Source organism: Oppia nitens, unplaced genomic scaffold, assembly GCF_028296485.1.
Source record: "Oppia nitens isolate AA-2021 unplaced genomic scaffold, nextdenovo-longstitch-racon4-pilon3 scaffold3_pilon_pilon_pilon, whole genome shotgun sequence".
NCBI classification, from domain to species: domain Eukaryota; kingdom Metazoa; phylum Arthropoda; class Arachnida; order Sarcoptiformes; family Oppiidae; genus Oppia; species Oppia nitens.
The window spans coordinates 5,915,968-5,931,523 of record NW_026533221.1 but is presented as its reverse complement, the minus strand read 5'-3'; the positions used below and the strand labels follow the sequence as shown (position 1 = coordinate 5,931,523).

Below are 15,556 nucleotides of genomic sequence, written 5' to 3'. Positions count from 1 at the left end.
ATTTTACATTTTTAAGTATTTATATTATCTAAATATACAATTATAATAATAAACTATACTGGATCTAAATTGAAACCTTGTAATTTTCTAAGAATTATAACTTAAATAAAATTTTATAAATATAAAGTATTATTTAATATTAATTTTTATTGTTAAAATTAATAAAATATAGACAGTATATAATATAAAGGTAATTTAATTAAAAAATTTATTAATATTTGGGCACTAATTTAACCAAACGACAGGCGCCAGCAATGGCCACTTTGAGCTCCAGATTATCACTTACTCTAAGAGTACCTAAAATCTCCTTTCCTTCGTCCAGAAACAGATCGTGGACTACATATTCAGTTGTGTTTTTTGTGTCAGTTATTAATTGTGATACTTTATGTGATATCTATTAAATATAAATAAATATTTGTATATTAAAAAAGTATATGTTTGTGAAAAAAGGAAAAATATATATTTTATAATTTATTAAACTTAGTTAAAAATCACAAATACATACATAATATCTGTCACCAATACTTTTAGTACTTAGATAGACAATAGCATATGACCACTGATTGTTGACTTTTGGTTCAACCTGTTTCACCCATATCTGAGTATTTTTATCCTAAAACAATAAATTATTTAATTTGTATAATATGGTACTGCAATTATTAAACAACAAAGTTATATGTTTAAAATGTGTTAAAATATTACATACAGTATATACACGTTTAGCCATAATTGCGTGTTTGTCCTGATTTAAAGCTATTAAGGCCTTGTTTTGCAAAATTTGTCGCAATTCAGGCTTTAGAGCTCTTAAATCATTAGACATGTAAAGAGGGGCCGAAAACATGGCCCACATTGCCATTTGAGTCCGACTCTGTTCATAGGACAGTCCGAAACCACCGATGATTAACATATCTATTAATTTATAATTTGAATTTGATTTTAATTACAAATGATTTTAAAAATAAATTAAGATATTAAGTAATAATCTTTAAGTATCAATATATGTAAAATAACATATAAAATACATACCTGGATCATTAAAGTGTCCTGGACCTAATTTGTTAATTAAAAATATTTTTTATTGTAATTTTTAAAAATATTTTAAATTTATAATACCGTTATATTTAATAAAGAGATCGTTGTTATCGCCATAAAAGTTGATAATTGAGATAATACTGTTCCAACCGTCGGAAACGTCGCCGTGATTTCGGTAAACATGACACGTGTTTTCAATGGCTGAATAATTAGGAGTGATTTTGTGGTGCAATTGATACAATGGCCACTCGCATATAAATACCATTGGCTGACCTTTTTATTAAATATTAAATAATTTAATAAGATTTACATTATAATGTTATTTTAATTTTTATGTAAATTAAAATAAATAATAAGCAAAATTGTTTGACGACAAACCCGATTCATTGAGTGCTTTACCCATTTTGGGATATAAATCATCAAAATGTTTGGGATCTTCATTACAACCGTCAAACTTAAATGAATCGATACCCCATTCAGCAAATGTTTTGGCATCAATTGAGAAATAATTGGAACCATTTTTATCGTTTTGTCCTGGATAACTTTTATAATTTTAATAAATCAGTTTATGTGTTAAAATAATTATTAAAAAATTAAATGAATTAACAAACTGTGCGCAAGTTTGAGGACCAACATCACCATAGATGCCGAGTTTTAATCCTTGCGAATGCATATAATCTGCCAGTGCTTTCATACCACTTGGAAATCGGTGTTTATCGGGAACCAGACGCTGGTGAACATCCCTTTCCTTTTCACTCCAACAATCATCTATATTAACGTAAACATATCCCAACTCTTTGAAGCCATCCTTAACCAGTCTGTCCGCCTGTTCTTTATATAGTTCTTCGTTAATGCAAGAGTTGGGATATTTTTTGCAGTCAGTCTCACAGGCAAACCGAACCCATGATAACCAACCCATTGGAGGAGTTAAGGCCAGTCCATCATTACGAGAGTGAACCGTATAAACGATTACTAAAATAAATAGAAATATTTTTAATTTCATTTTATAAATTAATTTATGTTGCAATAAAATTTAAATAATAATATTTTATAATACATTAAAAAATATTTTTATGTATTTTCAAATACTGTATAAACTTTTGTTTAATATATACACATAAGTAATATAAGATAAGTTATCTAATAATAGTATTTTATTAGACTTTCCCATTTAGTTAACACCTGGATTATAAATTATATCCACTAAATGCATTATGAACTTTGATTTTTATATAAATACAAAATATATCATACAATATATTAATATTAATTGCTATTAGATGTTATTGTAAAGTATATATTAATCAGTTGTTTACTACTAAAATATTGATATACCTGATATACCTTTATAGCTTTAATTATAATGAATTATATATAGCATAACTATTTTAATTATTTATTTTAAGTAAGAAATAATCTTTTTATAGACTTTAAATTAATATATTGTAAAATAATAAAAACTAAAAAAAGGTTGTGAAGTATATGATTTTTTGTTAGGAATAAATAGTCTAATTTATCAAAAATTAAATTATTTTTATATTAATATATATTATGCATCAAATACTGTATTTATATATGTTAATTATATTTTTAAATATACATAATTTATATTCTTTAAAATATAAATATTTTTAATAAATTTGAAATATATGTTTTTAACTATTTTTAAATTAAGATTTTCTAACTTAAAATATGTATCATTTTACAAAGAGAAAAATACAAAAGAAAGTTTATATATAAATAATATGATTTGTATTAGTGATATAGAAAAACAAAAAATATTTATCTTGAGTTTCAGCCAAATGTGATTAAAGTTGTAATGTTTTAAAGTAACTAAAATTATTTTCACAGTTTTTACGAAACGCAACATTTATTAAAACAGAAGTTAAGTTGATTTTTTAAAAAGATTTATTATCATATAATTACTTTTATATATATATAAAATAAACAGAAATTATGTACAACTAAAATAGTTTAATCATTAGCAATATTTCTACAGAATATTCTGTTTTATAACCTATAACTTAAATACAGTTTTACTTAAAATAATTTAACAGAATATTAGTCACATTTACTTTTAATTAGTGTGAAATAAGTGCTGATCACACTTATTGCATAAAGTTTTGTTATTTATAAAATAAATATTTGTAAAAATTGTTTTTATTTATTTAATACTAGAATAGTTGGATTGCATTACATATATGTATGCACTCTAGAGAACATATAATATATTTTGAAAATTGTCTTATTTTTTAATTATATTTTTTTGTTGTTATTATTTATTTATAAATACTGTAATGAATTGTTTTTGATGTTAATAAACAATATGAAAGAAACTTATTTTAAATTATCATTATTAAAATTAATATTTTTAATTATTTTATTAATTGGTTGCGTATATCAAGTGCTAGACATAAGTTATTTATATTTTCAATACCGTACTAATATTAACGTACATTTGGGAAGACAACAAGTTATTGATATACCAGCGCTTACTATCTGTACAAATGTATCGCAAACTATTGATAATGAATACCTGATTAAGAGATTCTCCAATTTGTCGGTTTCGTTAAGAGACGACTGGACACTAACCAAACTTTTGCATAGTTTGCCTTTAAAGGAGCAGATATTGAATGCCACCGTTAATACGGAACAGTTGATTAGCTCATGTCTTGTTATGAAACCAATAGGTAATAAATATTTAAATGATATCAATTGACTAATTTTTTTATTATTGAATTTCAGGACTAAATGATGACTATAATAATGAATATATAAACTGTTGGAATGTATCGCATGTAAAACAATACATTAATATTGATTACAAATGTTTTACAATAATGTCTCAATTGGACGGTCAAAGTGATGACAACTATCGCATTGATCACGACATAACAGTCAGTGATAATGGGTTTACATTATTGCGATTGTTTTTAAACAACCGATACATGAAATCTCTTTATGTGTTTCTTCACTCTCGTCGCACACCTTATTCCGGATACTTTGGCGGACAGATCAATGATCTTCAGATCTATAATCGTAGATATTCTGGTAATAATTCATAAATATTAGTCATGTAATTATTTTATGATTGAAAATACTAACTAATTAAGTAATTAACAATAAATTAATTAACGACAGGGTATTCATTAACATATACTAAGACCAGTACCCAACTGCTACCGGCGCCCTATGAAACAAATTGTTTGAATTACACTAAAATGGGACATAAGTCTCACACCGATTGTATTATTAAATGTAAAACTCATTACTTTAAGCGACACTTCTCAGGCTGGCATCCATACCTTCCGGTGCCCGAAGAGGTCGACGAAGATATATATTTTACGGCTGATTATACACAAAGTCTGAAACAAAAAACTTTAGACAAACAGATGTCAGACTATTGTGCGGCAAATTGCAGTCGACGTCCCAACTGTTATATGGAGTACTTTGACATCAAAATAGTGGAAAAATGGTTAAATTTTGGTGACAAAAAAGGTGCCAAAAATAACCAATTTTTTGAACTATCATTACTGTTACCGACCGGTATGAATGTGCACTATACTCACTGTCCGCGCCTACAGTTTATTGAGTACGTGTGTTACGTGGCCAGCCTTTTCAACCTATGGTTCGGTATATCGTTCATCACGTGCTCTAAATACTTATGTTCTTTATATTATTATTTCCGACCCATCGGTAAACATAAAAATAGTGATAATTGTAAAGTGACCACAAAGTCGTCCTATTATTGTTTTATATAAAAAATATAATTTATTTATTTATAACGGTTTAGTTACAGGAATCAAAATAAATTAAAAAATATTAGTAATGATTACAATTTCCTCTATTTGTTTATTGTCTAACCGGCAATCATTTACGACAGTTGTCCACAAACTGGGCCACAATTTATAGTTTTATAGCGTTATTTCGTTATTGTTCTCTATTGTCGCGGAAGTATTGTATTGTCATCATAAGGTACAGCGAAATATGGATAATAAAAAAGAGACAAAATTATCGATAACTGCCAAATGTCGGGATTATCAGTCGCTTATATATCTCAATACAAAATGAATAGAAAGATAGAAATCTATGGAAATATTGAATATGATATTTACTTATTTTAGTAATTAGATATTTAACTTCAAAAATTTAAAACATGAATCAATGCTCTGTCCCAAACTCTCTCTCTCTCTCTCTCTCTCTCTCTCTCTCTCTCTCTCTCTAAAAACTAGTTATTTTGTATTGAGATACATAAGCGACTGATAATCCCGACATTAGGCAGTTATCGGTAAGTTTATCTCTTATATTATCCCTATATCCCTGTACTTTCTGATGATTTCTCCCGCGACAATAGACAATGAAATAGCTCTATAAAGGTATAAATTGTGGCCCAGTTTATGGCCAACTGTCGTAAATGATTGTCGGTTAGGAACAAACAAATAAAGGAAATTGTAATCATTACTAATTTTATAATTTATTTATATTTTAACAATTTTAAAATACATTTTTAATATTAAAAGTTATTTTTAATCAATTTTTAAATATTTTTTTGTCAATTGTTACCTAAGAATAAAATATTATACAGTATATAAATTAATCAGATATATTAACTTAAATTACTGTACAAATAATTCACAAATTATTTTTTATTGAATATTAGAAATGCAATTCAATACTATTATTATATTATATTCTAGAAATTTCTTATATTATCTAACTATAATAAATCTGGTGATATTTATTTTATTAATTATATCTACAATTTACACCATTAAAGTTAACTGAAATTATAATAATGCATAAAATAATAAATTTTTAATACTCAAAAACATAAATAAATCAAACAGGTTAATTTATTTATATTTACATATAATATGTACACTATAAATGTAAATATCTACAGTAAGACAATGTCTTAAGTGTTGTCTCAATATGGGGTTAATTATATAAATATGATATATTGTCAACAGTGTTAAGGGTTGTGAAGTTTATTTATATATTATTTACTAAAATATATGTTAATTTAATAGATTATATATTATATAATATATAGTCTTTTTGTCCCAATGATTATATCAACATAAATATAAATAAATAAAGTTCTAAATAAAACAGTTTAATATTTTTGTAACATTATTTTTAATAATTATTATTAATAAAAATACAATATTACCAATAAAAATTTTTGACAATAAACTTTCTAAAATTCTAATCAATTATTTGTTTTTGTTTTCAAAATTATTAAATTATTTTATATTATTAATTTCAAATTACAATAACTACAGTAATTGTTTTATCAAACTATTTTCGGTAATTTTGATCATTGAAAATCGCTACAAAAATAAAGCATAAACTTATATAAAGCAAGTTTAAAAAATTAAATACTTCAAAATCTAAAAATATATTAAAGTAATTTCTGAATAACTTTAATTTATGTATTCCTATTAAGTATGATAAATGCCATAAGAAAAATATGTGTAGTTTTATGTAAAATAATTTTCATAACACATAATTACTATTGATTTAATAATCACATTAACTTTTGTCAAAATATTATAAAATATTAAAATTTAATACAAATTGAAAAAATAACATTACAATACATAATACCGTTAACGATATATTGAATAAAATTATGAATTATTCTAAACGATCTTGACACAATATTATTTATAGATTATAGTTGATAAAAGTGTATAACAATATTTTGCCATAATTAGTGCGCTAATCAATAAAAGCTATTTAACAGTACATAACAGTTATTACACAATATCATCCAATTGTTCATCTATTAAATAAATAATACAAAATCTATTTGTTAGCACATTATTTAATAGCATTAATCTAATCAGTAAACAGTTTAAAGTTTAAACAATACATAAAAAGATCTCTTTAAAAAAGTATTTAAAGAAAGATTTTTATTAGTAAAATCAATAAAAAATTATTATAATTTATTTATAAAATAACAAAATTATAAAAATGACAATTTTAGTTAAACTGTCAGTAATTTTAATATCATTAATAGTGTTGACAAAGACTCAGACATTTGAAGACTTCGAAGATAATGATATTTATCAAGAAGTTCGTGAATCCCGTAATTTTGATGGAAAGACAGTTTTGGTAACCGGTTCATCAAATGGTATCGGTGCTCAAATTGTCAAATTATACTCAGCTCTGGGAGCCAATGTAGTGATTACCGGTAGAAAAGTTGCTGAAATTCACAAAACTGCTCAACAAGTACAGGCACTGTCACCCAAAAAGATTAAGGTATTGTAAATAATGAATTAGAAATTATTTAATTATTACAATATGTTATTAATACTTATTACCAATCATTATATATATATAGCCATTGGAAGTGGTGGCAGATCTAACCAAACCGGAAGAATTGGAAAATTTGGTAAACCAGACAATCAAACAATTTGGTGGATTAGATGTGTTAGTTAACGATGCCGGACATTACGATATTATGAGTGTATTGCAACCAAAGTTTATGGATTCACTTAATCTTTATGAAAAATTAGACATCAATGGTAACATACAATTGGCTCGACTATCGGCACCACATTTGATTAAAACTAAAGGCAATATTGTTCAAATAACAACAGTCCAAATGGATAGACCTGTAATTAATAATATTTTAAATATATTTATAGTTTAAATATCTAATTTGATTTTGTTTTATTTCAGCAAATTTTACAATTGGGTTATCAAATATCTAAAGCATCGCTAAGTGTAATGACACAGGTTTTGGCACTGGAGTTAGCACCTCATGGTATTCGTGTTAATTCAATTAGGTATTTAAAAATTTAATATAATAAATATAACTCTATTATACTAATTATTATTAAACATGTGATAATTATAGTCCCGGTATAATCAACTCCCGTCCCGAGGCTTACGAACCGCACAAAATCGAGGCCATCGTCAACAAGACAGCCAAATATGCACCACTCGGTAGAGTCGGAGAATCTATAGATATAGCAAAAGCAGTTGTATTCCTGTCATCAACTGATGCCCAATATATTACTGGACATAATCTGATAGTTGATGGCGGACTCAGATATAATATGGACTCTAATTTTATTAATGAATGGCTATAAATGAAATATAAATTTATCTTAAAATTAGTTAAAATCTTAAACATATTTTTTAATTTAAATTATATTTTTCATTAGATTTGACTGTAATTTTTTTGAAAAGTAATTATAAATAAAATGATATCATATAATATATGTTTTGTTTCATATTTTTATTTTAAATATTAATTAATGTAAATAACTAAAACAATTTACAACATTTCAATATATGGGTCAATCCAATAATTTAAAGCATTTACACTGTTATTACACACTCGGTTTACAAATTGATCTTTATATCTTAGATATTATCAATTAAATATATGAATATTATGGAAATTACAAACAATTATATCCTTAAAATATGATTCTACAAATAAATATAAAATTGTATTAAATTATTAAAAACAAATTACTAAAACTTGATAAATTATTAATGAACACATTAATGTGGAATTTTTTTCAATTATCAGGGATAAATTATTTTAACAATTATTGATTAATACTTAAAAAAAACTATAATGTACTGTATATTAATATAAAATATGTAAACACAAATTGAACAAAAAATACTAAAAAAGTAATAAACATGAGACATGCTTCAATTTTAATACATTATTTGATAAAAATATTTTAAATTAATGAATTAAAAAATTACAAAATTTTGTTTATTTACTTATTTTTGTATAAATTACTTTATAAATTTTATTGCATATCTCATGTTATTTTAATTATAAAATAAATTAAAAATAATGAGCAAATTGTCATTTGTCACCAATTGTTAAATATTCATAAATATTGTGATATTTTCAAAAAAAATAAATAATCAAGGTCAAAACAAATTACAACTATGCAAAAATTGTGCTCTATATTAACAAAACATTTTAATGTAACAAATTAAACAATTATGCAAAATTAAATTAAATATTTGTCCACTTTAATTAGTTTACTTTATAATATAAATTAGTGATAAAAATTTTATTAAAAAACTTGATGATTACTAATGAATTAAAAAATGTAAAAACATTTATATTAAGAAATAAGAAATTATTTGTAATAATGATTAGTGAGAATTAGTGATGATTTTTGAGTATTTGTTGTTTGAGTTTCTCTAACAAATAGATGCGGTGTTGTTGTTGTCGTATGCCTTGTCCGAGAAGACCATTGTTGTCGAGTCTCATCAATTTGGGTCCATTAAAGTGCTGTAATTTAGGTATGTGTTCACTCATACCAATTGCTTTTAGCCATTCGTGCACATCATCGCAGCTCCAGTCGACCACTGGTAGGACTACATATGCCGGCGCCTGTGTCAGTCCGTTACCGCTCATAACGGTTTGTGGACTAGTATTCATGTGTCGCATTAGTCGATTTTGGACAGTTAGACGAGTGTAATCGCAATAGTTATGACGCTGTTGTTGCTGTTGTGTGGATGACTGGTGCCGCGTAAGTGTAGCAAATTGTTGAGCTTGAGATACCTGTGCACTTGTAAGTCCTTGAGGACAGGTATGTGAACCACTGGAATGTCTTTGAAGTGTTGAAAACTGTTGGTGAGAGGCCAGTCCATGACTTGCATTGGGATTAACCCCCAACCGCATGGAGGCTGATATTTGTTGATCGATGTGCTGTTGGTGTGACCTCATGTGGGCTGCTCTCTGACGCGCCAATAAATCGGTAAACTCTGAATGTGATGTCGGGGCTGAACTGGATGTGCTAGCATTGGCTGATCTTCCTTCCAGTGCCTAAATTGTTTGTTTTAAATTAAATTAATATAACACTTACTCTTATTTTAGTTAAACATTTAGAATTAATTATTAATTATGTATATAATTATAGATATGGATTATCATAACAAATATTAATTTACACAAATACAGTAATATTCAAATAATAAAATAAATAACAAATATCAATAATCAAATTAAAAGCAACAAAAAATCAAACAAAATTAGTCATTTTATTTAAATATAATGTAATGCAAAATAAAATTAAATAATTATATACAAATCATGCAAATTTAATTGGTGAATACAATAATTGTATATATAAATGATATGAAAACAATGAAATAATATTTTAAACAAAAAATAATAAAACAAACAATAAAATACAGATAATGAATTAAATTAGTTAATAGATTAAACTAATAGACACCTAAAAATTTAAAATTTGATCAATACTAAGCATCATTATTTATATATTGCTAATCTATATTAATATTTCGATAATAAATAATTTTTTCAAAACAAATATAATGTTTTCAAAATGCATGAAAAATATTTAAAAATGATGATTAATAAAATAAATATTATTTTTCAACATTATTGCATTAACTATAATCATAATCCGGATAATCAATTGCAATGTTGTCCTCCAATTCAAGAAATTCAGGGATTACCTGTTGATGGAAACGCTGATAGTGTTGGGCAGCAGTTGGTGGCTGTGAGGGGTGCGAGTGATGAAGTGTACCGGTGCTGGTAATCATTTGGTGCGGTGTCGGCGATATAATTCTAATTTGTTCCTTATTTGTAGTCATCAAGTGTTGCTGATGTATATGTTGTTGATGTGGTAACGTAGCGGGTGGTGGATGTGCTGGTATGGGTGGCGGCTGTTGGACTCGACGTTGTTGTTGAAGTAACTGTTGTTGTCTTAATTGTTGCAGTTGTTGTTGTTGCTGTCGAGTTAACACTTGTTGATTGCTTATTGGTTGTCGTATTTGGTCGCCAACGGCTGTAGTCTTATTAGCGGACGAATGGCCGGGAGGTGGGGCTGCAAATTCCGGTGGCGGCGGAACTAATTCTGCCAATACGTCCACTTCATTAACCGCTGCCAAACCTAAATCAAATTAAGGGTTTGTAAAATATAATATAAACTCACAAATTTGTTTGTATATTTTGTGTATACAGTAGTTATAACTTATAATGTATGCTATTATAGTTAATTACTAATTAGTAATACCTAAAGAGTCAATTTGTAGTCTAATAGGTTGTCCACCCTTTGCCTGAGAGGTTACATATCTAGTAGTGAGCTGTTGTTGTTGTCCAACATTTGATGAATAGTTATCACTTGTGGTATTAGATTTTGGTTCAGAATTTGATGAATAATTTGTGGTAAACTTAACCGCTTTTTGTTGTAAATTTGGCACAATATTAGTTGCGGCGCTTGTAGTTGCTGGCAGTGTTCCCATCACTGACTGACTACCCGTGTTTGGCCAAACTTTAGATTTTGTTTTATGGCTGTCATCACTACAGCTGGTTGCACGACGAGTATGAGCACTAGCAGATGAAACAGTTGTACCGGTGCTGTTCAACGTTTGACTTAATTTGGGGACTGGCGGTGGAGTTGCTGTATGGGAAGTGCTTGATGTGGCGTTACTACCAATAGATGATTGTGCGGCTGCAGCGGCCGCCACTTGGCTAACCTGTGCTGTGGCCGCCATCAGTACGGCTATCTTTTCGGACACGTTTTGCGAGTTTCGTCTATTCATTTGCTGCTGATTTGTGGCCATTTGTTGTAGTTTTATCTCGTGCTTAGCACCATATTCTCCGTCGACGTCCGATGAAACACCTGTAATGAAAAACAACATAAATATGACATTTAATGACTTTATTTTCTTACCGGAAGAGCTATTATCACAACAGTCCACTTCAAAACATGATTTACTCATACGGATTGAATTATTTGCAGAGTTGTCACTAACAGTATTATTGTTATTATTATTATTATTAACATTACTGTTGTCGACAATATCTCTTTTGTGATGAGAAGCCGTAGTCATTGTCGTAGTCATCGTTGTAGTCATCGATGTAGTCATTGATGATTGCATCGATGGTATAACAGTTTCGCCACAAATACTGGACCGACGTTCAAATTCTCGAATATTTTTACGAACTTTACTTATATTATTGGAATCACTGTTAGAGTTATCACTTTCCTTAGGTTCGGACCCTTTCCTGTCCAAAGTGTATGACTTTGTAAGTGTTGTCTCTTCTTTCACTGACTGAACGGCCATTGACTTTGACATAATCTTTTCAGTCTTAGCTTTCAACTCATCGCCAAAAGCCAGTTGTGGTTTATTTGTCGTTGTCGTCGAATTTATGGCACTTTTTGGCAGTTTTTCAGCAAAACTTTGTGTCGCCCGTTGTCCGGCTGATGTAGCTATTGATTGGTTGTCCACTTTATCATTAGTTCTAACCTTTAGATTGTTTGCTCTAAAGGTACTCATATCTCGATTTTGTTTGACTTCATGTTCCTCATCTGTTGAGTAGTCGGGATCAGGTATTTGTGGTTGTGATAGCTTTTCATCCAATTGTTCAATCGTGTCTTGTCTAGTGTAGACTGATGTTGTGGTCGAACTAGTATTTGGTTGTTTTACGGATTTCATTGGGCCAATAGGTTGAGCACCTGGTGGAGGTGCAGGTGCTTTATTTTTCAGTGGTTTGGTTGGAGGTTTAGGCTGTACAGTATCATCATTACTTGGTTTGATATCATCTTGTTTGACAACCGGCCTAAAGCTGGACAACATTTGTTGGTTTTGAGAGACTGTCTCATAGTTTGCGTAATCACTTTGACTGTGTTTAGCCAGAGTTAGTTTAATCTTTTAACAAAAAAAAACAATGTTATAATAATTATAATATATAACATTTAAATCATTCATTTTTAATAAGTCAAACTAATAATATAACTAAAACTTAAGTTAATTTTATAATTTTTTAGATATCATAATATTAACTAATTATTTATATTATTGAAATACTGCCAAATTTTTACTTTACTAAAAACTATTATACAACTACTGATATAATAATTATGAATACATACAACTGATGTCTGCATTTGACCATTTGGTGGTGGAGGTGGCGGTGGAGGTGGGTATGTGGGCGGTGGAGCCCTTGACTGAGCGCCAGAATCGTCATCAAAATTGGTGCTAATTTCTGAAACTGGTATTATTTTGCCGCCCTTTAGCGCTACTGTCTGTGCGTAAACACCTGTGTTGTTAAAGAGTTCTTCTTCACTATTACTCATTTGTATGATTTGATTGCGAGCTAACTGTTCCGCCAATTGTTTTTGAATATCTGGCGTTGAATTAAAATTTTTATGCAAACTTTGTGTCTTATTCTTCTTCTTTTTCAAAGCTGTCATTGACTCAAATGTCTTCATATGTCCGTCATTGTCGTCCGTCTGACGCGAGAAGAACTCTTCCAACTCATAACTGGATATTCTTCTTGTTTGACGACTCGCCCGAATTGATGCCACTTTATTGGCCACATTTGCGTTGCCATTCGTGGCCCCGGCTTTTTGGTTAACAATCATCGACTCAATCGATGTGGTGGGCGATGAACTTTTTGTAGATCTGCCCTCCGAATCATAATCATTGCCAGTTCCAGTGGTATCGCCTCTGTTTTGAGCTCCTGGTCCTACAATTAAAGATAAATATAAATTATAAGATGAAACAAAAAAATACTATCTTTTAATATAAGAAAATACCTGAAGTATTTGGTATTAATAGAGATCGAGCTCTAGCCCTACCAATTGATAAAGTAGTGGTGGGATCACGTTTTGGAGGTGCGGGTGGAGCTCTGCCTCTTGATGTTGATCTGCTAGATGTAGATGAGCTGCAATTGTTTCCCACATTGCGCGGTAATGTCGAGAACTTTTGCATTGTCATAGACTTGGCGTATAACGACCGACCTTCAGATGGAGGCAATGATGTGGACAACAGATTTGGGTCGACATTTTGGTCTTCAGTCATACTGACACTCATGGGTTGGTCATCAATGACTTGATTATGTATTTGTTTTTTTGCTGCTTTGTCGGTGTCTTTCTTGAGTATCGATTTAAATTGTTTGGTCTTTTGCTGAGGTATAGGTGTTGCCACAGTCATTGTCACTCTATCTCCACATTGACGGATCAATTGAACGACCATTTCATGAGACATATGGCGGACATCATTGCCATTAACAGCCAATAAGAAGTCTCCTCTCTTAAGACCGGCCGCTTCAGCTACAGCTCCGGTCTCTATCTCATCCAAGTATTGCAAACCAATTAATGACTGGTTTTGTTCCAAAAGCAAAGGTGAGGTCGCCTTCGCTCCTCTTAATACAAATCCAAAACCTTTTGAGCCTTTCTGTAGAGTAACAGTGCGCTCGTGAAACAATCCTAGACTTGAACTGGTAGTACCAGTATTGCCGTCTTTTAGATAGTTCTTATGACTGCTACGTCCGCGAGCGGGAAGTGTTGTGGACGAGTATTTCTGGTCACGTCTTCCCTCTACTCTACTCTTAAATTTCTCGACACAACAGACCGGAAAAAGTCCTTCTTTCCCATCGACACAACGGCGCCCCAAAAGTAATTTCTGATTGGCTATTGTTGGCGGTGACGATGAATTTGGCAACAGTAATATCATATCATTTCGCCGCAACTGTAGGTGTGTTGGATCACCGGAGTTGTAGTCAATGACGGCCACTACAGTCATGCCGGGCAATAGCTGTACGGGTCGTACACTCGACTCGTCTGATTCAGACTCACTATCCGACACGTCTTCTGCCACTTCAATCTCTTCTTCGTTGACGCCATCAGATTGAGAGCCGTCCTCACAACACACACCCGACGATGTGGTGGTCGTTGTTGTCGATGTGGCGTATGATCTCTGACTCAGAGATGGTGACGACGGACACAAAGACTGACCTCCAGATGTAGCCGAAACTTGGAGTACACTTTTGGGAACATTGATTTGGGACTTATATTTTGATGGATCACTTTGTTGAGACTATCAATACAAATAAATATACAATAATTTTAGCAATATTTTAATAATTAGTATAATTTTATACTAAAATTTTTAAGTATTTCCAAATAAATGCTTACGTGTTGTGATCCGACTGTATGTTCCTGACTATGAGGTGGACGACGTGCCGGATTGTATTTAGGTTTATCCCGATAAGGAACTACCATTTCCGGCTTATGGTTAGCTATGAGTTCGGCCAAACTCATGTTGTTAGCAATTACAGCCACCTATTCGTTAATTTACATTAAATAGTATAACATATTTAGCAATTTTAAAAATCTTTATTATATTGAATATTAAAATTTTATTACATTATATTTTAAACTAATAAGCATTTTTAAAAAATTATAATTTACAAATCATTTGTAAGTATAAAATAATTCTAATGTCTAATGTCATAAAACTAAAACTTTGCTCAAAAATAACTTTAAAAAGTTAACTATATTTTCAAATTATTTTTTATTTATTTTTTAGCCAATGTTCAGTGAACTCTCTCTCTCTCTCTCTCTCTCTCTCTCTCTTAAATATAATATTGAATACACTATAAGGAATTGGATTATATGTTAAAAAGCAATTTACAAAAAACTGCAATTTTCTATATACAGTAACGTATTATATAATATGATTTGTATGTTTGTGTCATTAATTTTTAATCATTTAG

At 29.4% G+C, this 15,556-nt stretch overlaps 2 protein-coding genes across 3 annotated transcripts in view; both read right to left on the bottom strand.

Annotated features, from left to right (window-relative positions):
- Positions 1-176: 176 nt before the first annotated feature.
- Positions 177-2,245, bottom strand: LOC128957970 (alpha-N-acetylgalactosaminidase-like). The gene is made up of 8 exons (XM_054303784.1): positions 2,215-2,245; positions 1,644-2,004; positions 1,411-1,574; positions 1,114-1,305; positions 1,027-1,050; positions 707-909; positions 506-613; positions 177-394 (listed from the first exon to the last, which is right to left on the bottom strand). The coding sequence occupies exons 1-8, from the start codon at positions 2,243-2,245 to the stop codon at positions 212-214; spliced, it is 1,266 nt and encodes a 421-aa protein (XP_054159759.1). The 3' UTR covers positions 177-211.
- Positions 2,246-9,182: 6,937 nt separating this feature from the next.
- LOC128958409 (protein shank-like) overlaps positions 9,183-15,556 on the bottom strand; it is a 40,658-nt gene continuing 34,284 nt past the window's right edge. For both annotated transcript variants that reach the window (XM_054304259.1, XM_054304258.1), the window contains exons 7-13: positions 14,976-15,122; positions 13,596-14,877; positions 12,930-13,525; positions 11,727-12,705; positions 11,067-11,675; positions 10,507-10,943; positions 9,183-9,850 (exon numbers count right to left, since the gene is read on the bottom strand). In XM_054304259.1, the coding sequence (XP_054160234.1) occupies positions 9,185-9,850; positions 10,507-10,943; positions 11,067-11,675; positions 11,727-12,705; positions 12,930-13,525; positions 13,596-14,877; positions 14,976-15,122 (4,716 nt within the window). In that variant the 3' untranslated portion in view covers positions 9,183-9,184. The remainder of the gene's footprint in view (positions 9,851-10,506; positions 10,944-11,066; positions 11,676-11,726; positions 12,706-12,929; positions 13,526-13,595; positions 14,878-14,975; positions 15,123-15,556) is intronic.

Bases quoted from the DNA above. Each gene is read 5' to 3' on its own strand.
- LOC128957970 (XM_054303784.1), bottom strand. From the start codon at position 2,245: ATGCATTTAGTGGATATAATTTATAATCCAG. The intron at 2,005-2,214 runs GTGTTAACTAAA...TATTTATTTTAG, and splicing joins GGATATAATTTATAATCCAG to TAATCGTTTATACGGTTCAC. The intron at 910-1,026 runs GTATGTATTTTA...ATAAATTAATAG, and splicing joins AGGACACTTTAATGATCCAG to ATATGTTAATCATCGGTGGT.